The sequence below is a fragment of the Haliotis cracherodii genome, unplaced genomic scaffold (assembly GCF_022045235.1).
Source record: "Haliotis cracherodii isolate W230 unplaced genomic scaffold, xgHalCrac1.p SCAF_9, whole genome shotgun sequence".
NCBI lineage: Eukaryota > Metazoa > Mollusca > Gastropoda > Lepetellida > Haliotidae > Haliotis > Haliotis cracherodii.
Window position 1 is genome coordinate 49,839,054 of NW_027266343.1, and position 20,325 is coordinate 49,859,378.

Here is a 20,325-nt window from a genome sequence, read left to right on the forward strand (position 1 = left end):
TGGTCCAAAGTTGAAGGGCAAAGTACAAGGCTACGGGTTTCTTGGGAGTTATGATAGAAAGTTAGAAACAATAGTATTTTCTCTTGCATTACCAGTGAAGAAGATTCATGATTGTTTTTGAATTACTTAGCACATCATGAAAGTTGCTCACGTGAGGCACCGTCTTCATCAGCTGATGAACGTCAACAAATAAAACTTCAATCCTTAACACAAACTACATATTAACAAAGACATTTCTTATTTATTACATAACCAAATGATATGAGTGTAATAATACATGCCAGCTGGTGTGGATGCCAGTGAGATGAGGGTTAGAATTAGGGGACTAACAGGATCAGGAGGTCAAGCTTCGTGACTTGCTTGATGCATGATTTTTTCAACAGTCGGGAATCAGGTACAGCCAAGTGATTAAAGCTCTAGCTCATCACGCTGGGGGCCCAGGTTCGAATCCCCACATGAGTATAACACGAGATGTCCAGTTCTGGTGTTCCCTGCCATGATATTACTGCAAAAAGCCGCAGAAAACAATACTCACTCATTTATTAGACATTCGGGCAAGTCAGTTTCATTCCCTAATTCAAAAGCATTGGACAGGGGTACCTGTTCAGCTCTCCATATGGCTCACTGAATACAGCAACAAGGCCAAATAAACTCAACAACATGATTATCATTTCTGGTAAATTTTATTGCCCTTTTGCAATTAATTTCAATCATATTTGCACTTTTTGACAGTTCACTAAAATATAAATGACTTTTGTGTACATCATGGCTAATAAAACTAAAATTGCTTTGGAAACAAAGTGATTGTTTTTCCATTGCACAGAGATGATGCTAAAAGGTTTTCTAACAAACGGTGCTGGAACTAATCTTTAAGAACTTTCTATTTACAAAAGAATTTCTTTATATCCAACACACAGCACTACTCATACACAATCCCACACGATCAATGAATCTTTGACATTCCATGAATGCAGCATGTGTGTTAGCATGTGTGTAGCAACTGAGAGCATTCTACTGAAAAGAATTGCATAAAATGTAAATATATATGCACGGAATTGTTGAAAGTGTTAAACTCAAAGAAGTTCCGAAGTTTGAAGAACTGTATCATTCTAACATATCTGAGAAAACTGCATGAGTCTGTTAACAAATATACCAACATAATGTTAAAATTTGCTTAATCACCTCTGGTGAAAAATCAGTAACTAAAACAAAACACTGAAACAAAGTTAGGGGCAGGCATCAAAAGCCTCCAGAAGAAGGCCTTGCTGAACAGATGCCAGTGAAACTGGAACATGAATTGCCTCAAACTGCCTTACTAAAAGAAGTTAAATCTCACAAAATGTATGAAAAATGTTTGGAAATATATCTTCATGAAATTGTTTGATATGAGGCTTCCAAACAGCAATCTTTATGAAATTTGATGAGAATTCAATGTTTCTTGTGAAATCAATTGATGGAAGTTGTTTTATTCATCCTAATTCTTCTTCTTCTTCTTTTTCTTCTTGGGCGTCTGCTCCTCGACTTCTTCTTCCTCCTCCTCAACCTCCATGCTTTCTTCTGCCTGCTTCTTTTTCTTCTTCTTCTTCTTTGGGGTTTGGTCATCCTCCTGGGTGGTGTCAAGATCCCCAGTCGTGTTGGCGCCAACACTTTCGTCTAGCTTTCTCTTCTCCTTCTTCCTCTTCTTCTTCTCCTTCTTTGCCAGCTTAGCCTGAACAACCACAGCCTGAAAGTGAAGAAAAACAAAAGGCGTACTTAAAGTATCAATAACAAACAATGTATGTCAAGCCCGAGGCAGTAAATCCTGACACACAACTAGTTAGTTCTACCAAACATCTGTCATCCATCCACAGAAAAGAATTACATCCTGTTCATTTTGTTTGTTGCTCAACGCCACACTTAGTAATATACCAACCATATGATTGGGGTCGGTAGTGAGTGAGTGAGTTTGGTTTAACACCGCTTTTAACAGTATTACAGTTATATCACTGCGTGTCAGCTTAATGTGGGAGGAAAGCCCGAAGTGATCCAGGTCTCAGACGTTTACCACTTCGGTGAAACCCACGATCACGGGTATGGTGCTGACAAACCTAGAAACATAATCGGGGCGAACCGGGATTCAAACCCACAATCATAGGTTTCTGGCGTTCAAGGGATGTAACTCTGCACACCGAATCGCGGTGCATTAGACGACTGGGCCACCTGTGCCCCCGATTTGGGGTCTGTAAATAATGACAATCCAGAGATTGACATCATGAGCACTGATCCATGCAATTGGGACGATGACATGAATCAAACAAATCAGCAAGCCTGACCACCTGACCCTGTTACTCGTCTCTTACGACAAGCATAGTCGCCTCTAAAGGCAGGGATGGGTTGCTGAAGACCTATTCTCTACCCAGATCTTCATGGGTCGCATCTCATCCTGTCACACACCAAAGCCATCATTTCCAGTGTCTCACCTCCTCCACGGCCTGCTTCATAACATCCACGTTCTTAGCGGGCGTTGTGCCGCTCTCATAGAAGGTTAACCTGTCTTCAACCTGCTGCCGCAGATGCTCCCCAAACACAGTCGTCGGATAATCTGTAAGAAATACAACACATTTTCTTTGTCTAAAACTGCAGCTAGATCACGCCGGGCTCTTCAATAACCAATCTGGGACAGACAGGCCAGTGGATAACACAATGATCAAAGTTCATTGGACCCTTCACCGTGTTGATTCATTTTAGTTGTTTTTTGTTGCTGTTTTGTTGTTTAATACCAAACTCCGCAATATTCCAGCTATGTGATGGCAACCTGTAAATAATCAAGTCTGGCTCAGGCCATCTAGTGATTGATATTGTGAGCAACAATCCAGTTGCCAGGCTATGAGGCCATGTCATCACCCAAGTCACTCATCCTGACCGACCGATCCATTTGTCTCCTCTTAGGACAAGCATAGCACAAGGAGCCCATTGGAAGCCAGTATCCCAACAGTACACAATCTGTACATCTCACTGAATGAACCTATGCGCTTGTTTTTAATGATGCTTTGAACATTCAAATTTATGATGCTGTGCAAGTTTGTGGGAGGAAATCACAAAATGCTATATGCCATAAGGAGCACAATTACACTCCTGACAAGTATCATGGTAAGCGCAAATGTCAGATTGGAACTGCTGTAAATCCTGGTTCATCTAAGGGACATAACTCTAACTGAGGCCCCCTCTACACATTGTCAGAAATACAATGAAAAAAAAGTCTAATGTCTACAACACTAGGAATATCTTACTACATAAGGCTTAAAAAATATAAGTGGTGAAAATAAAGTGTGGGTGGGTGGCATATTTTTTTATTTTTTTGTTGTTGGCTTGTTCAAACTAGTAAGTAAGCAAATATACCATCAGTATACCATCAACCTGGGAAAGGGCCTCCCTACATAAACAAGCATACAGACTTCTACTGCTGCCATGACCATAACATGAGAAGGCAGTAAAGCAGTGCACATGTAAAGGGAAGTAACTGTGTGATATATTGGATCACATTATTTTCTAAGTACATGTATAAGGATATTTTTTATAAATTTAAAAATGGAAATTAAAGCATGCTGCAGGCTTTATGATCATGCGGGCCGGGCCTGAGAACTAGGACTTATTTTTTTTAGCCAAATGGTTTTGCGTGCGTCTGTCTGTGAACAACTGCATGGCTGTACGTTGTGTGTGTTAACATGGCATATTTCTCACCAGAGAAGCAGTCAATCCTGGAAGCAATGGAGCACTTGTTGGCCAGGTAGCGAGATATTCTACCCTTGTTCTTTGAGCCAGCTCGACCAATGAACGTGGAGTGAAAGATGAGTCCGTACTTGGGAGTGTTACCTCGGGTCTTCAAAGCTCTAAAACAAAAACTCTCTGAATAAGACTTACAGAAGAATCATTTCTTCAGGTCACTGAAGTCATAAAACTCATCAGGAATTAACAGGGACTTTAACATGAAGTGAGTGCACAGACAAATTGGGAAAAACCCTGAGACGTCACAGGGAGACAGACAAGAGGCACCGGGGACCTGTTCTAACCCTGAAATCCCCACAGTGATATGTGAGGCCCTACCTGAAGAGCGCCTTCTCTGCTCCCAGGATCTGCACAGTGGAAGCCGGGTATTTGGCCAGATTTGTCAGACTTCCAGAGTGGGCGATCAGACGGGCACCAACCTGAACAACGGACAACCATGAATGAATTGAGTGAAGTGAAGTAAGATCAAATAGTGACATGCTTGTCAAGACTCATGTCAGTGTTATAGTGCTAGCCCACCGAGATACCATGCTGCAGGTTAACATTCCGAGCCAACCAGTCCTTGTTTTAGCCCCATAACGCAGAGTGCCAGACAGCTTAACAAGTAATATCTTTCATCTTAAGCTATGCTGCAGCTGCGGATCGAAGCACCGATCTTCTACAGACGCTCTATCCACTAGGCCATGGAAGTGGTCCTCGTGTCCAGGGGCTGTGGGGTAGTCTAGTGGTTAAAGTGTTTGTTCGTTAAGAGGAAGACCCGGGTTCGGTTTCCCGCATGGGTACAATGTGTGAAGCCGATTTCTGGTGTCTCCCGCCATGATATTACTGAAATATTGCTAAAAGCGGCGTAAAAACATACTCACTCACTCATGTTCCGTGAATTATGTATCCAGTCAAGGACAATTGTACATGTGCCTCAAACTGACAGTTGTAGGCAAGCATAAGGGTTCTAGTAGGTCCTGACACACGTTTGTGCCTCGAGTCAGGACTGAAGGTCATTGTGGGACTATGGACACAGTTCAGTTTCAAGGACACTGACTGGTGGTTATCCAAAATGTACAAACAAAACATCTAAATTTGGTAATGATATAGAATTATGTCCTATCAAAGGTTAAATCATGAAAATGTGCCATTGAAATATGTCCCTTGTAAAAGCACTGCACACCTGTTCACCGATGAGAGTAGCAAGATTGGGCGCCACAGAGCTCATTTTGGTCTTGAGGTACTCCGACAGCTGTTTCCTGTAATCTGTCAATCCAATCACTCGTGTTGCAAACATGCTGATGTTCATTAGATCGATGGGGGAGATATCCATTCCTGTAAACACAAGCACACAAGCACAATAAGCAGAGCATCAAGAGCAACAGTACCAACGCCTAAACTCATCATATGATTCCATTTGTTATGATGTATGCACACTCAGCAATATTACAGCTGCACGTGGGCAGTCTGTAAAGAATCGAGACTAAACCAAACAATCCAATGATTGATATTGTGAACAACACTGTCAGAGTATGATGACACACAATCCACCAAGTCACAGAGTCTAATCACCCGATCCATTTAGTCGCCTCAAATGACAAACAGTTAGCTAGGTGCCAATTCTAACCCAGAATCCCAACAGGGGTACCATGCACAAGATGGTGCTGTCTTCCGATAATGCATAGACACTAGGTCTCTACCAAGTCATGGATGACCTTGACCCTCCTACTGATGAAATAATGGAAGAATTCTCAAACTATAATGAAAGACCTTGAATCTTCATAGTTGGCCTTGGACTTCCTACAGACAATACATGGTTTACCCACCTGGCTGACCTTGCAGAATCAACCATGAACTTTACCTTCCGATTGATGGAAAATACAGACATCTCAACTCACCCATGGATGACCTTGCAGCATCAAATATGGCCTTGACCTTTCCAGCATCCATCACCATTTCTTCCAGTTCCTCACTCTTCTCTTCTGTCAAATCTTTGCGACTCTGGATGAGCTTTACGACCTTGGCATATGTGTAGTTGTCAGGTACGACCTTCACCAACTCTGGGAAGTGGTACGAGTACCATTCTCTGCAAATAGCAATTAGTACAGTAACTGTTATACTGGTGCATCTACTATTTAACCCCCACATTAAAATTTTAACCCTACTTTAATAGTGAGTGAGTATGGTTTTACGCCGCTTTTAGCAATATTCCAGCAATATCACGGCGTGGTTCACTGGAAATGGGCTTCACACATTGCACCCATGTCGGGAATCGAACCCGGGTCGTCGGCGTGACGAGCGAACGCTTTAACCACTAGGCTACCTGACCGCCCCCTCTACTTTAATAACAAATGCCAACCTCCATGGTGATTTGGGTTTAAATTGGTCCCCAGCAACCTATGCCAACTAGTGATCAGGTGGACAGGCTCAGTTGAAAGTGGGTCATCGTACACTGACAGCATGGGACACTCATAATATCAGTCACTGGTTCGTATGGTGGAGACATGATTATTAATAGGCACCTGTATTATAGCTGGAATACTGCCAAACAAACCAGCTTTTTACGCATCGAACAAATCTCCTTCCCCAACTTAAATAGTTTTTTAGAAAATATATCCCCTTTGTAAAGCGGACAGACAGACGGAAAGACAGATGGATGGACAAACTCAGTTCCTATATCCCCTGCCCCACTTTGTGGCGGGGATTAAAAATAAACTGTCATTGAGAAAACATGAACTTTTTCACCTGCTGTAAATAATAAACATGGAGGATATTTTCTGGGCATACTTACTTGATCCTCATGGAGAAGGTGTTGATATCTTTATCCAGCTGGTCGAGGAGGCTGATGCTTTGGATAATCATGTTATCTACACGGTTTACGTTGAACTTGACCTTGGCCCTGGAATAGCTGTGTCCAAGGCCAAGCTGAGCTTTGGATGCTGACTTGTCAGTCAAACCCTTGACGAGGTTGGGAAAGTGGACACGTATTCCTGTGAAAATAGGAAGATATGGACTGTTGAGAATGATTCAGATATTCAAATTATGTCATCACTCAATCGGTGGGATGCCATAACTTTTTAATTTGTGTGAAACCAAGATGAAATTTCTGGCAAAACTAGAGTGATTTCAATGATTACCAGTAGGATGGCAATCACGACTAATTACCAGCTACATTTTCAAGAGATGAGAACCCTCCAATAATGCATGTGCTTCAAGTGACTACAGATCATGTCTTTCTACAGTGAACAAAAGACAACCATGGCAAGGAGCATAATTCATTCAGTGAAGAAGTATTGTTTAATAATTATATAATCTTTCATTTTGTTTACAAAAAAAGAAATTTAAAAAGAACAGAAGCAAAACAATACATTGTAATCTCTGAATTCATTGTATTTTTGTTTGTTTGTTTTGATGTTCAATGATGCAGTCACCAATATTCCAGTGGCCTAAAGAAATTAATCAAGTTTGGACCAGACAAGGGACGATGTGAGCAGCGATCCATGCCATTCTTTATAATGATACACAATCTACCAAGTCACCAAGCCTGACCAGTGATCCATTTGATCCCCTCTTATGTCCAGCATAGGTAGCTGGGGACCAATTCTAACACATAATGCCCATGCATTTGACATTGTAGAACTAGGGGGAAAAATCTGACTCAGAAACATACCTCTGATAATCTCGGGCACCACACCAATATGTTGACAAGAAATGCTAAGTTCCTCTGAAATGGCCGCACCAATCTTGGCATCACCAACACCAACAGTTATCTTCTCCTTCTTGCCAGCTTTCGGCACATTCGTCTCCAGGAACAGACGCAGGTCCTCGTGCAACAACCCTGTCAGATGTATACACAGAGGGGCTATAGTGGGAATATTGCACATGTAGGGAGTATATAGTGGAGATATTGCACATGTAGGGAGTATATAGTGGGGATATTGCACAGGTAGGGAGTATATAGTGGGGATATTGCACAGGTAGGGAGTATATAGTGGGGATATTGCACAAGCAGGGAGTATATAGTGGGGATATTGCACATGTAGGGAGTATATAGTGGGGATATTGCACATGTAGGGAGTATATAGTGGGGATATTGCACAGGTAGGGAGTATATAGTGGGGATATTGCACATGTAGGGAGTATATAGTGGGGATATTGCACAAGCAGGGAGTACATAGTGGGGATATCCTACACGTAGAGAGCATAAAATGGAGTTTAGCGTCAGCTGACCAGTCCTTGATTTATCTCCTATGTTTTAAGCGCACCCGTTTACCAGTAATTGCCAGTTTTCTACTGGTAGAATTAGGCTTGGATCGGTAATTCATGTGACTAACAGTTCCTATGGACCGGCAAATAAAGTACCTTATAGATCTTTGTTGTCTATTTTTAGGGCAAGAAAATAACATTTTGAGGTTAAACATATATATGTAACAACTTGGTCTCAAAATATCAAAACAAAAAGGAGAAAATTGTGACTGAACTCTATGAGTAAATGTTGTGTAGATTTAAGGTACTTCAGAGTAACTACCAGAAAGAGCTGACCTGCCAATGTGCAACCGGTCTGTAAGTGTACATGGTCTCACTACCCTCATGCATGTACCGCTAGGTCTCACTACCCTTGTGCATGTACCGCTAGGTCTCACTACCCTCGTGCTGTACCGCTAGGTCTCACTACCCTCATGCATGTACCGCTAGGTCTCACTACCCTCATGCATGTACCGCTAGGTCTCACTACCCTCATGCATGTACCATTAGGTCTCACTACCCTCATGCATGTACCGCTAGGTCTCACTACCCTCGTGTATGTACCGCTAGGTTTCACTACCCTCATGCATGTACCGCTAGGTCTCACTACCCTCATGCATGTACCGCTAGGTCTCACTACCCTCATGCATGTACCGCTAGGTCTCACTACCCTCATGCATGTACCGCTAGGTCTCACTACCCTCATGCATGTACCGCTAGGTCTCACTACCCTCATGCATGTACCGCTAGGTCTCACTACTCTTGTGCATGTACCGCTAGGTCTCACTACCCTCATGCAAGTATCGCTAGGTCTCACTACCCTCATGCATGTACCGCTAGGTCTCACTACTCTTGTGCATGTACCGCTAGGTCTCACTACCCTCATGCATGTATCGCTAGATCTCACTACCCTCATGCATGTACTGCTAGGTCTCACTGCCCTCATGCATGTACCGCTAGATCTCACTACCCTCATGCATGTACTGCTAGGTCTCACTACCCTCGTGCATGTACCGCTATGTCTCACTACCCTCATGCATGTACCGCTAGGTCTCACTACCCTCATGTATATACCGCTAGGTCTCACTACCCTCATGCATGTACTGCTAGGTCTCACTACCCTCATGCATGTACCGCTAGGTCTCACTACCCTCATGTATATACCGCTAGGTCTCACTACCCTCATGTATATACCGCTAGGTCTCACTACCCTCGTGCATGTACTGCTAGGTCTCACTACCCTCATGTATATACCGCTAGGTCTCACTACCCTCATGCATGTACCGCTAGGTCTCACTACCCTCATGCATGTACCGCTAGGCCTCACTACCCTCATGCATGTACCGCTAGGTATCACTACCATCATGCATGTACCACTAGGTCTCACTACCCTCATGCATGTACCGCTAGGTCTCAGTACCATCACGCATGTACTGCTAGGTCTCACTACCATCACGCATGTACCGCTAGGTCTCACTACTCTCGTGCATGTACCGCTAGGTCTCACTACCCTCGTGCATGTACCGCTAGGTCTCACTACTCTCGTGCATGTACCGCTAGGTCTCACTACCCTCGTGCATGTACCGCTAGGTCTCACTACCCTCATGCATGTACTGCTAGGTCTCACTACCCTCATGCATGTACCGCTAGGTCTCACTACCCTCTAGGCCTCACTACCCTCGTGCATGTACCGCTAGGTCTCACTACCCCAATGCATGTACTGCTAGGTCTCACTACCCTCGTGCATGTACTGCTAGGTCTCACTACCCTTGTGCATGTACCGCTAGGTCTCACCTTCAGAGATACTATTAATGTTGTCAAGAGCGTTGGTTCCACTCTTGAATGGGGAGAAGGCCACCAGTTTTACGATGGAGTTGAACTTGCTGAGGTCGGTCACACTTTGCTCCACTTGCGGCTGTAACATCGCCACCTCCTCGAACTCCCGTACACGAAACAGAGCGTACCCTGAGGCATGCTCATACAGCGTGTACAGACTCTGTGCCTGCAATGTAAGTACAGATTACAGGTGAGATTGAGACGGAGGGAGTGAATGTAGCTTGAGTATTCCTGTTACATCAGAGCAACATGTAAATTATAATTCATTACTATTATTAATTAATTAATTGTAATTATTATAATCCCACCAGCCAGCAAACATATGGTTGACAGCATGAGCACAAATATTGTTATGACACTCAATTTCGGCTCACTGATTCCTGACAATTCAGAATACATGCATGAAATGATTATTGCTAAATATAAAATTTAAGGTAAATATATTTTTTTCAGAAATTATATTCCATTTTAAAGTACATGTTAACAAATATAACAAGTGGGCAAATATATTTACAATCAAGGTAGCAGACATGATAAAAACAAATAAAGGAGGCTTGATTAAGTTTGAAGTAGACAGTAGTTTTACTTAAACGTTAATAAAATAATTTATGAACGTGTCACTTGTTATCATGATTCAATTGATTGTGGACAGAGGGTAGCAGTAGTCGGTTGCTTCCATTTCTTGTCATAACAATGGATTCCATTGTTTTAGTTTGCAAAATATTTTTCAATTTCATAAATATCACTCATTAGTTTCATGAATACATAAAAGGACAGTTTTTGTTGTTTAATATTTGATAAATAAATTATGTTTTATGCTGAAGCAAAATATAGTTAACTACATGGTTGTCTGTACAAAATCCATGACAGGATATATAGTGAATTCCAGTTCAGTTGAGAAAAGTGAACTTGTTGATCATATTGATGTTTGAACATGTCTATGGTCATCATCCAACCATACGTCAAAGTTTTACAGTCAAAGTTTTATACACCAAATAGTGTATTGTTAGTATCCAGATCTATGAAGTTGGCAGATCATGAAAACATGACACTTTTTAGGATTAGTTGAAGTTACCTATCTCTCATCTTCCCGAGGCAAGGGAGTTAACTGACTATAAAAGTCCATTTTCCACCCTTCCCAAACTAGGCTGGAATTTCTGGGCTTGATCGTAGTGCCAGTGGTGGCAATTACGAGTTACGTCCCTTCTATGCCTCTTCTACTGACCAATCAGATTCCACCTTTCATATCACTTGCATTTGCTTCAAACAAAATGACGGTGCCCAGTCAAGACGATTTGATCAATAATCAAGATCTATATTGTGATAAAACGGGTGTTAAATCGTGAAGTGCATCAAATCCAGTGAGCATCTTGATTAAAAACATGAAAATATTTGGAAAATATCTGTCAACGCCAAGTTGGCGGTGCACATGCTTTACAAATCCTGCAATCAACCGAAATCTGCACGACAGTTTACGAACCAGATGTCAATTTCTTTACACAATTTGATTGGACTATGCATAGACTCGTTAGTCCAGCCTACATATAACTCAATATTCCAGCCTAGTTCGGCAAGGGAAGATGCCTATCTGTCTGCTCCCTATAAATGATTTGGATACTGATTTGTCGCTACCCAGAAATTGTTTATAGGGTGCAGCACAGTGAAATGGTTACCACAGCTGTTAATAAATAACATTGTCTTTAGTGCTTGTAAAGACATTTCACAGATATTTCTTGCCCCTTGATCAGGTGAAAGCTAAGCAAGCATATTGAGTTAACATTTATATATATGTTGACATGTCTACACAATTTGTAATTTCAATCTCATTCAATATTGGCTATTACTCAGAGAAACTACTTATTAGTATCATGATTAAAAAAGTGCAGACAAAGTTGATCACAAATGTGGCATTTTTCGGTGTCAAGTATTTACATAAGGAAGACCTTTAAATACCATTCAAGGACTTAAGTATTTACACCGTAAAAACATACTAAAAGTTACTGAAACAATATTTTAATGAAACAGACGTGATGGCCAATAATTCTGAAAGAGGATTGAGGTCAGCCACAGTCACTCACTTCAGTAAAATCTCCCAAGTTTCAATGGATGTTTAATTCACCTAAACAGGTCCTGTATAATATCTGTTCATCACTTTTTTAGTCAAGGATCAAAAGGCTTGGAAAGATTTGGGCAACACAAGTTACACAACAAACCTTAACTGTCCTAAGGATCAAAGATGCACGCACAAGTATGTATTTTTTTATACTGAATATTTTTTCTTCAGTTGCATATCTTGTTTTTGTGATTCTATTGTGTGTCAAACAGATACTAAACATAATTCAAAGACGTACATACCTATATACGTCTTTGTATATTCACAATTATAAATGCATTAATAATTATATTACGCTTCGCGTTATTTTGACGAACAGAGGCTTCGCGCTGGAACATGTGCGTATGCCACAGTATGTTGATACATTTGATGAGAGGATTTGGAGCAATGTTGGTGATCGGTATCCGGGCCCCGGAATCAATTGTGCTGACAGGACACAGCATACGCTCGGATAAAAGTTTACAGATTCCTCTCATAAAATCTTTCCAGGCAAGCCTTCGCCGCGAAAGAACGGGAACATATAAGCGAGTATGTTCTCTGCAGACAATATTCATCATTTCATGGTCACAACATCGCGATTTCTCCCAAAAGGGTTCTAGTTTCGGGAATGTCAAGATGGTAACTGTTGCATTTCATGTAAAAGTACACTTCCTTGGCTTGTGAGGCAGTTGTTAAAGAAAAATGTTAATATTTGTCTACCTACCATGATGGAAATAGCTCAAAACCTTATTTGTTAGAGAAAATACAAAACCACGTGTACCCACCATCTTGAATCTTTTATTTCTACAATGTTGTTAAGTGGACTGCTATTGGATAATCGAAGAACCAACTGCCAATAAGAACGCGCGTTGTAAACCTACACGGACTATCCGTAGTTCCGGCGGAAGGAAATGGGTCAAGCAGACCTTTTTCCCCATGGCCTGACTGTTTTTGAGTCAGGTACAAGTTTGTTTTTTCTCAAATCCTACCGGTATCACATGACAACTCTTGTCCGTTCAGGCAGAGAGAGAGTCATTGTAACATGATCATAGCATGAGGCAACATAACGAACCCATGCAACGCTAAACCCATGGCTTGCTAAATTGTTTCATAGGCATTGCGTAGAAGTTGACGGATGACAAAGTGGAGATAATTTATGGATAATAACTTCTTTATTTACTGTAAGGGCGACCTTTCGGTATAGATCCTTATACCGTTGTCATGCAAGGAATGTTTCTTTGTCATGGGTTGCTGTACAGCGAGTGATACCACTTGAGGTAGGACTGGAGCGTTGCCGCCCCTAGGGACCCCCGAACCACAACTGCGCCCCACTTAACAAGATGACACGGTCCTCAATATCCTATGTCCCCATGAATGTTAATAACCACAAAATGAACCTCATAGATGCTACTTTTAATTACATGAAAGAAAAGACTAGACACACACACACACATACACACACCGTAACAAATGACCGGCCACTGATTACAATAGTTTGGCAAATACTTTGAAAGCATGCTTGTGTGACAACGTGCAGTAATAGGCTTTATCTACGGAAGGAAAGTTTTGCTAGTCGTATTTGTACACCAACGTACATGTGTTTTCTATAACTTGTCCTTGAACATAACAGAATGAGATCCATTTAGCGATTTTATAGAAAGAAAGAAGTTAAACGTGTTTAAAATTGCTTCCTCTTGTGGTGCTAAAATGTACAGCCAAAGCTTGCATAATGCTAAATGCTGGAGGATGAAAGGGAACGGGTTAAAGGCAACCATGTCAGTATTTCAATACTTTAGTACTAAAATACATTGACTGTGTTCATGCAGTGTTACCCGAGTAGTTTGTTTTTTATTTTCAGATCCATATGAAAAAAGAACGTGTTCCAGGGTAGTGTTACCCATGCAAATGTTTTTATTTTCAGATCCATATGGAAAAAAAAGTCTGATGGCAGCGGTGGGATTCGAACCCACGCCTCCGAAGAGACTGGTGCCTTAAACCAGCGCCTTAGACCGCTCGGCCACGCTACCAGATGAGCGAGGGTGTGACGTGGTAAGATTAAGAGGTTCATCTCAATGAATATTGCATGGCCTTTGGGAAAAAGGGATATTTCATTGGGTTGTTTCACTCTCTGTTGACATGAAATGGTAAAACTATAATAGAACCAGAACCACTGGTTGACATCCCACACATGGCTTTTCTCAAAGCGTACCACGTGGTGATAGACTGGTTCCCAGTTTACGCGAAGTCTATAAAGCGCAAATGTAGATGCGCGTACTATCACTAAAACCAGTATAAAATGAGAGCAACACAGGGCCCCGTTCCACAAAGCGATCGTAGCGCGAAGGTGATCGCAACTTCCATACTTTAACATTAGCTTACAAACGTCGTGGGCGTGACATGTGGATAATATATATATTGCAACTTTTGCCTTTTTAATTCACTTCAGTAACAAATATCAATTTATAAGTCTCCAATGTTTGTTTACCCGTGGTAGGGTGATTTTTTTTATGTACAGCTATTTATGAGAGTATTTATGTTGACTAAAGATAGTTGGTTTTTTTTTGTTAATGTAGTAGTATGTAATTATGTATATATCATGAAGTGTATTTTAATGTCAGCTCCTATTTTAAAGTCTTAGTCCTTGCTCAACCACCCAATCTAGCCTGCCTCACTATTACAATAACTCAGTCAACCTTGCGCTTGCCTCAATTGTTTCTTCGGTTTCTATTGTCTTGCCCCAGCCCCAACCCCAGCCCCAGCCCCTTACTTTCAGTGACAGGGTGCATTATTGGACTGATCAGTTTGAAATTACACTTGTAATTGACTCTGCATTGAAGCAAGTTCTCAGTTCATGGCAGAAACGATTTCGTCAATTATCACAGGTAATCAAAATTGGAATTAAGATAAACATTCATCTTTGTAAACGTAATAAAAGCACGACTTTAACGTTACAGGTATTTTCCACTGCATGTTTATGTCTTAGTTCTGAAATCAAATCCACAATATTGTCCTTGACATTATTTAAGAAATAAACGACGAGTGTTTTTTTTATCGTACAATAACAATAAAACACTGCAGAGAGTATAAACCATGAGGGGCAAGTGGTTTATTTTCCCTGCAGTGTTTTATTGTACGATAAACAACGACCACGAGTCGTTTATTTCTTATATGATGTAACAACATTATGTTCACTTTAAGGATGTTGATGAAATGTACAAGCATTAAAAATATTTCCCTGAAAAGAATCGGAACTCGGAATGTCGGACGAAAAATGTCTTATGTTTTAATACCTACGAGGACAAACATATCGGGGTTAATAAAAATCACATTTGACCAAGGGTCAGATCATGTTCCAATATGAGAAAAATGCTCCACGTAAACATAAAAGACTTCAGAACATACTAGCCTTTCTTCTTGATTTTGAGATTTGTGTCAAAACATGTAAGAGTTCTATCATTTTTTTTATTATTGACATGTTGTTAGTAGCGCTTATCTAATGGTCCAAATGGAGGCCTTATCAGACATCGTTCTTCTTTCAAAAGGCAAATTAAATAAAACAAAAACGATTTACAAATTTGAATGAAATATAATCTCTCCCGGGATATATTAGCATGACAACGACGAGAAAAGAGTGAGTCTCTCTAGTCTTGGGTGGTAGCTGGAATGATCGGCACGTGAAAATCTGGCAAGTGACATGTACAAGCGTTGTGGCCGATAAATGATCTTCTATCTCCCCATCAATTTGCTTGACTGTTTGTCCGGTACAACCGGTACCTGTGGACAATAAAATGATACAACAATTATAATGCACGCTAAAATATTGTTATTTTCAAACAAAAAGATACGATGGCAGCGGTGGGATTCGAACCCACGCCTCCGGAGAGACTGGTGCCTAAAACCAGCGCCTTAGACCGCTCGGCCACGCTACCTCATGACCTGTCAATGCATCTAACCATCGAAAATGCCGATAACCTCCTCCGCACATCTCTATAACAGCTCGACTTCAGTGCATGCAGTCAAAAAATACTGGGGAAATCAGACATATATGATTACGAGATAAACATACTGTGTTTTCTATGTCGAGCTTGTAGAGGTTCCAAATTCAATTTTCATCTACAGGTAACCTAGCTCTACATTGAAAACACGGTATGTTTATGTCCATTCTACCGTGACTTAGCAAAACGCGAACTCTTTGATGTTATCATATATAATGAGTGAAGAGGCCTGGGTTGAGTCCAGTGTTTTGAGTCTGTTGTCGATCTGAATGACGGAATCACCATCGACAACAGCCTACATGTTACAACAGGAATATTGCTAAAAGCGGCGTAAAACCATACTCATTCCATCATTGTGACGCGAAAGGTATGACGTCACAGTCTTATTTGGAAAAGAGCCAAATCCCAAGCTCTCTGATGCTGACAAAACTTAAGATACATTCTCTCTGTAGATTTCTATCCTGTTTTCTGCACAAAATGTATTGCCACAAATCCTTTGAATGTGTAGAAACTGCAACTTTGCAAAACCTCAGCAAATTCACATAAATTTTGGACAGGTTGGTGCACGCATACTGTGAAGTTTCGTCATAAATAGCCGGTCCCTGGGTGCAATAATATAATAGGGAAAATATAATGTACAGTGAAAGATAGTTCCTGACTTTCATAATAAAAAATTAATTGGCAGCGGTGGGATTCGAACCCACGCCTCCGGAGAGACTGGTGCCTAAAACCAGCGCCTTAGACCGCTCGGCCACGCTACCCCTCGACCAACAGCGGCTTCAATGAATCTGACACTCGCAAATACCGATGATAACCTCCACCGCGTAATTCGGCACAAGCTCTAACGCAGTACATGCAACATACTGGGAAAATTAGGCAATGGGGCCATATCACTGCAAGGAGCTTGTAATGCTTCATAGCAAACTCCTTCCCAGCGCATGACACCTTCTTTACACTCTCAGTAACATATTATAGAGAGCTCTGCGAACGGGTGATCGCTGTGAGGAGCTTGGCTTCATTGTTCTGTCCGAGATCTCTAAGGGTTCCTCGAATAATGCTGATTGTTAGTGCCGCCATATTTGTGGGAAAAATCCGCCATGTTTGAGGTCAAATAGAAACAATAACCTACTACTGAAATCGTGATTTGTTTTTTGAGATGCCATGACACCAGGACAGTAATGGTGAACTGCTGTTCTGTAAGAGGATGTTCAAACAGGTCAAATCGGGACGGGAAGTCGTATCATTCCATCCCTGCAGTCATCATAAACCAGGGTGATCGAACGCGAGAATTATCTGAGCAACGACGAGCCCAGTGGATAGCTAAACTCGGGAGGGAGAACTACTCTCCAACAAAGTACACCAAAATATGTTCGGATCATTTCGTATCAGGTTAGGAGACATATATGTCGATATGTTTAGATAGTCTCGTAGGCATTCAGAGGCAGAAACGTGCCCCCAGTAATAATGGCATATCTAATAGTCTATCCCACGTTCGCACAAGAAAGAGCCCGCGTTGTCGGGGCACGGGGCATAGCTTGCGTATTGATGATTGTAGCGTAAAATATCAGATAGATATCATGGGGGAGGGACAGGTTAAGAAATGCTTGGTCCGATGATATATCAGTTTTTGTCATGGTTCACTCTGTTGGTCTCTCTTACAGATCCTTAGACATTTTATGAAACAACCATTCTTATACCATTCTTAGCTGTATTATACCATTCTTAGCTGTAGAAATCAGTTCTCCGCCCATTTTCAGCTCCAGTAAAGTAAGATACCTGAGGGCTGCTTTTGTGGAATTATTTTATTCAGCCTCACGCGTCACTTTATTTCGGACCGGGGGGCACGGGTGGTCCAGTCGTCTAAGGCGCCGCTATTCGCTGTGCAGAGTTGCGTCCCTTGGGCACGCCAGAAACCTATGATTGTGGGTTCGAATCCCGGTTCGCCCCGATTATGTTTCTAGGTTTGTCAGCACCATACCCGTGCTCGTGGGTATCACCGAAGTGGTAAACGTCTGAGACCTGCATCACTTCGGGCTTTCCTCCCTCCCTTAAGCTGACACGCCGTGATATAACTGGAATACTGTTAAAAGAGGCGTTAAACCCAACTCACTCACTCACTAAGACCTACGTGGTCTTGTGGCAGTACATCTGTCTGGAAAGCGGAAGGTCGGGGGTTCTATCCCCGGTCGCATCATACCAAAAGACGTTAAAATATGGTTCTTGTTACCCTGCCTGGCTATCGGCATTAAGGGGCTGATACAAGGACTGGTCGGCTCGGAGTCGATATACTGTGTCTGAGTGGGTTAATCATGTTAAACTGCGGCATTGTATCTCAGTGGGCTAGCACTATAAAATCGGCATTAGTCTGGAGCACACACAAATACAGGTCCATGCACGTCGCTACGTAAGTGCAATAATCTTGAACTCGACGTTAGACCCAATTTCACCTCACTTCACTTTCTTTCGGGGACTATGTGTTCTAGGTCAGTTCACGATTTGCCCATTGGTGTGTGACGTCGCAAGTCCCAACTTCATAGCAAAACCTTGCAGAGAAAACATCCGATTAATGATAACAGATAAACAGGCACATCAGCTGCATGTCAAAAACAAGTCATTTCATTTGCTGTGATGCGTTTAACATGTACCTGATTACTTTGGGCGAGTGGACGAGGATTTATTCGCCTACTGTATGGACTCGACACGGTTATAATACATACATTCAGAACTCCAGATATATCGGTGTAGACTGGCCCCAAGCAGGTAAACTATGTACAATACCCAAGAACAATATCAATGTGAATGATAACGTGAGTAAATATTCGATGCCTATTTTCTTTTTTTATCTGGAGCCCAGTATATTTGCACACTTTTTTTTTATCTATCTCTGTGAATGCCGATGACCTATACGAATGTTGTGCTCTCTTTATATTTTCTTTCAGAATCGAGTAATATCACCATCTTGATAACTTCAGGTAAACCCACTACACTGTACGACATCTCCAGTCCAGACTGGATTCCGTCTCTCCACATGGGCACAGGGTTGTCCTTGAAGGATGCGCAATCTCTCAGTAGATACCGCAAGGGACAGAGAGCTCAGAGGAAGAAAGTCCTGGCAGCCGCCGAGATGTTGGTGGAGATGTCGCGGCGTGGTCGGGACGGAGATAGGCGGGGCTCACAGGGAGGTGTGGGCGGGGCACGGGCAGCACAAAGTAATTCCATCAAATACGAACATACAACTGCGAAACCCGACTCACCAGAGGACATTTTCTTTAACCAGTCATGCGACAGTAATGAATCCAGGAAAGGCAGCATTTAGCGATGGTCACTCACAGACTCACCTGCATGAAGTATAACGATCATGATGATAGGATCATATCTATAGGTAATGCAATGATGTAATTCAGTTTGATGAAACCTGTTTTCACATAGAACAGTTGAAAAGATGAATGCCTATATGGTGTGTACACTGTCAGTGGTAATATGAAAAGTCATTGTTGAGCCAATCAGACGTGTTGAATGTCTCTACATACCGTAATCAGACAGCCATCCTGACATGTCGAATGACCCAACAGCCTTTCGTGAGAATCCGTCGTCCAGTGTTGAATCACAGTCTCTTCGGAGTGAGCAAAGTGTGAAAATTAGACTGTCGTTCTTACCTCTTGTTCAAGAGTTACGTTCCTGGTGCTATTGAATGCCACTGCACCAACTGATCGTGTGAAATGTGTACGACATAGGACTTGGTATTCATTCTTAAACCTGTAACGTGAATAAGGGGCACTGGTGGCCCAGTAGTGGAAGGCGAAGTTGTGCTATGTTCGTATACTTAGCTGTAGGGATACTCTGGTCCACGGATCGAAGACCAGATTCTCCATGACTATGAACCGTGGTTTGTCTGCACCATACCTTTGCTTGCGAGTTTCAGTGGTACACGCGGTCATATAACTGAAATAACGTTGAAGCGGTGTTGACTAACTGTAAACTGAATGGCCATCTTTCCACGTGGTACAGAACTTCAATTGGAATACTAGTATTTATATACTGCTTGTACAGAGGTACGAGTCATATACCTTGACGATGACATTGAGTGACTATTCGTATACGTGTGGGTTGTGGATATTATTATGTATGCCGCACGAAGAATGTTTATTAAACTGTTTTACTGAGTGTATCATGAATGCGATGTGTTCTTTTTTGTCTTAAAATTGACGGCTGATGAATATAAAGGGATCATCGCATGACTGTGTTGAAATGATTTACACGTGCTAGTGTTTCTCTCAAACATGAAATAAGGTCCTTATCATACACAGTTATTATTTAGTTGTAGCGAGTTAGGCGACCCAGGCGTGTAATGCTGCAGTTCACTTTGCAGTTGTGTCCTTTTGTAGTGCTTAATACCCACTGATTTTGGGA

The 20,325-nt window shown here is 41.8% G+C and overlaps 2 protein-coding genes and 3 non-coding genes across 6 annotated transcripts; 1 reads left to right on the forward strand and 4 right to left on the reverse strand.

The window, feature by feature from the left end:
* Window positions 1–659: 659 nt before the first annotated feature.
* On the reverse strand, window positions 660–12,735 carry LOC139452660 (nucleolar protein 56-like). Of its 2 annotated transcripts, none has more exons than XM_071234198.1 (10): window positions 12,706–12,735; window positions 9,787–9,994; window positions 7,418–7,585; window positions 6,539–6,737; window positions 5,646–5,833; window positions 4,931–5,082; window positions 4,084–4,184; window positions 3,721–3,869; window positions 2,460–2,581; window positions 660–1,723 (listed from the first exon to the last, which is right to left on the reverse strand). In XM_071234198.1, exons 1-10 carry the CDS (start codon window positions 12,706–12,708, stop codon window positions 1,475–1,477), a joined length of 1,539 nt encoding a protein of 512 aa, XP_071090299.1. In that variant the 5' UTR covers window positions 12,709–12,735; the 3' UTR covers window positions 660–1,474. The 2 variants fall into 2 exon arrangements, with proteins under 2 accessions (XP_071090299.1, XP_071090300.1); XM_071234199.1 differs by lacking the exon at window positions 12,706–12,735 and adding an exon at window positions 12,645–12,662.
* A 1,130-nt stretch (window positions 12,736–13,865) lies between these two features.
* Window positions 13,866–13,947, reverse strand: Trnal-aag (transfer RNA leucine (anticodon AAG)). The gene has a single exon. It is a non-coding gene; the product is annotated as a tRNA-Leu (tRNA).
* A 1,820-nt stretch (window positions 13,948–15,767) lies between these two features.
* On the reverse strand, window positions 15,768–15,849 carry Trnal-uag (transfer RNA leucine (anticodon UAG)). The gene has a single exon. It is a non-coding gene; the product is annotated as a tRNA-Leu (tRNA).
* A 745-nt stretch (window positions 15,850–16,594) lies between these two features.
* On the reverse strand, window positions 16,595–16,676 carry Trnal-uag (transfer RNA leucine (anticodon UAG)). The gene has a single exon. It is a non-coding gene; the product is annotated as a tRNA-Leu (tRNA).
* Window positions 16,677–16,998: 322 nt separating this feature from the next.
* On the forward strand, window positions 16,999–20,043 carry LOC139453032 (peroxynitrite isomerase THAP4-like). The gene is made up of 2 exons (XM_071234658.1): window positions 16,999–17,304; window positions 18,888–20,043. Exons 1-2 carry the CDS (start codon window positions 17,094–17,096, stop codon window positions 19,229–19,231), a joined length of 555 nt encoding a protein of 184 aa, XP_071090759.1. The 5' UTR covers window positions 16,999–17,093; the 3' UTR covers window positions 19,232–20,043.
* The last annotated feature ends 282 nt before the right edge of the window (window positions 20,044–20,325 follow it).

What these genes read in the sequence shown, in the direction of transcription:
- LOC139452660 (XM_071234198.1), bottom strand. An exon ending in ACCTTCTCCATGAGGATCAA is followed by an intron (nt 5,834 to 6,538) that starts GTAAGTATGCCC and finishes TGCTATTTGCAG; the next exon opens with AGAATGGTACTCGTACCACT. An exon ending in CTACTCTCATCGGTGAACAG is followed by an intron (nt 4,185 to 4,930) that starts GTGTGCAGTGCT and finishes TCCGTTGTTCAG; the next exon opens with GTTGGTGCCCGTCTGATCGC.
- LOC139453032 (XM_071234658.1), top strand. Translation starts at nt 17,094, where the DNA reads ATGGTGAACTGCTGTTCTGTAAGAGGATGTTCAAACAGGTCAAATCGG. An exon ending in TTCGGATCATTTCGTATCAG is followed by an intron (nt 17,305 to 18,887) that starts GTTAGGAGACAT and finishes TGATAACTTCAG; the next exon opens with GTAAACCCACTACACTGTAC.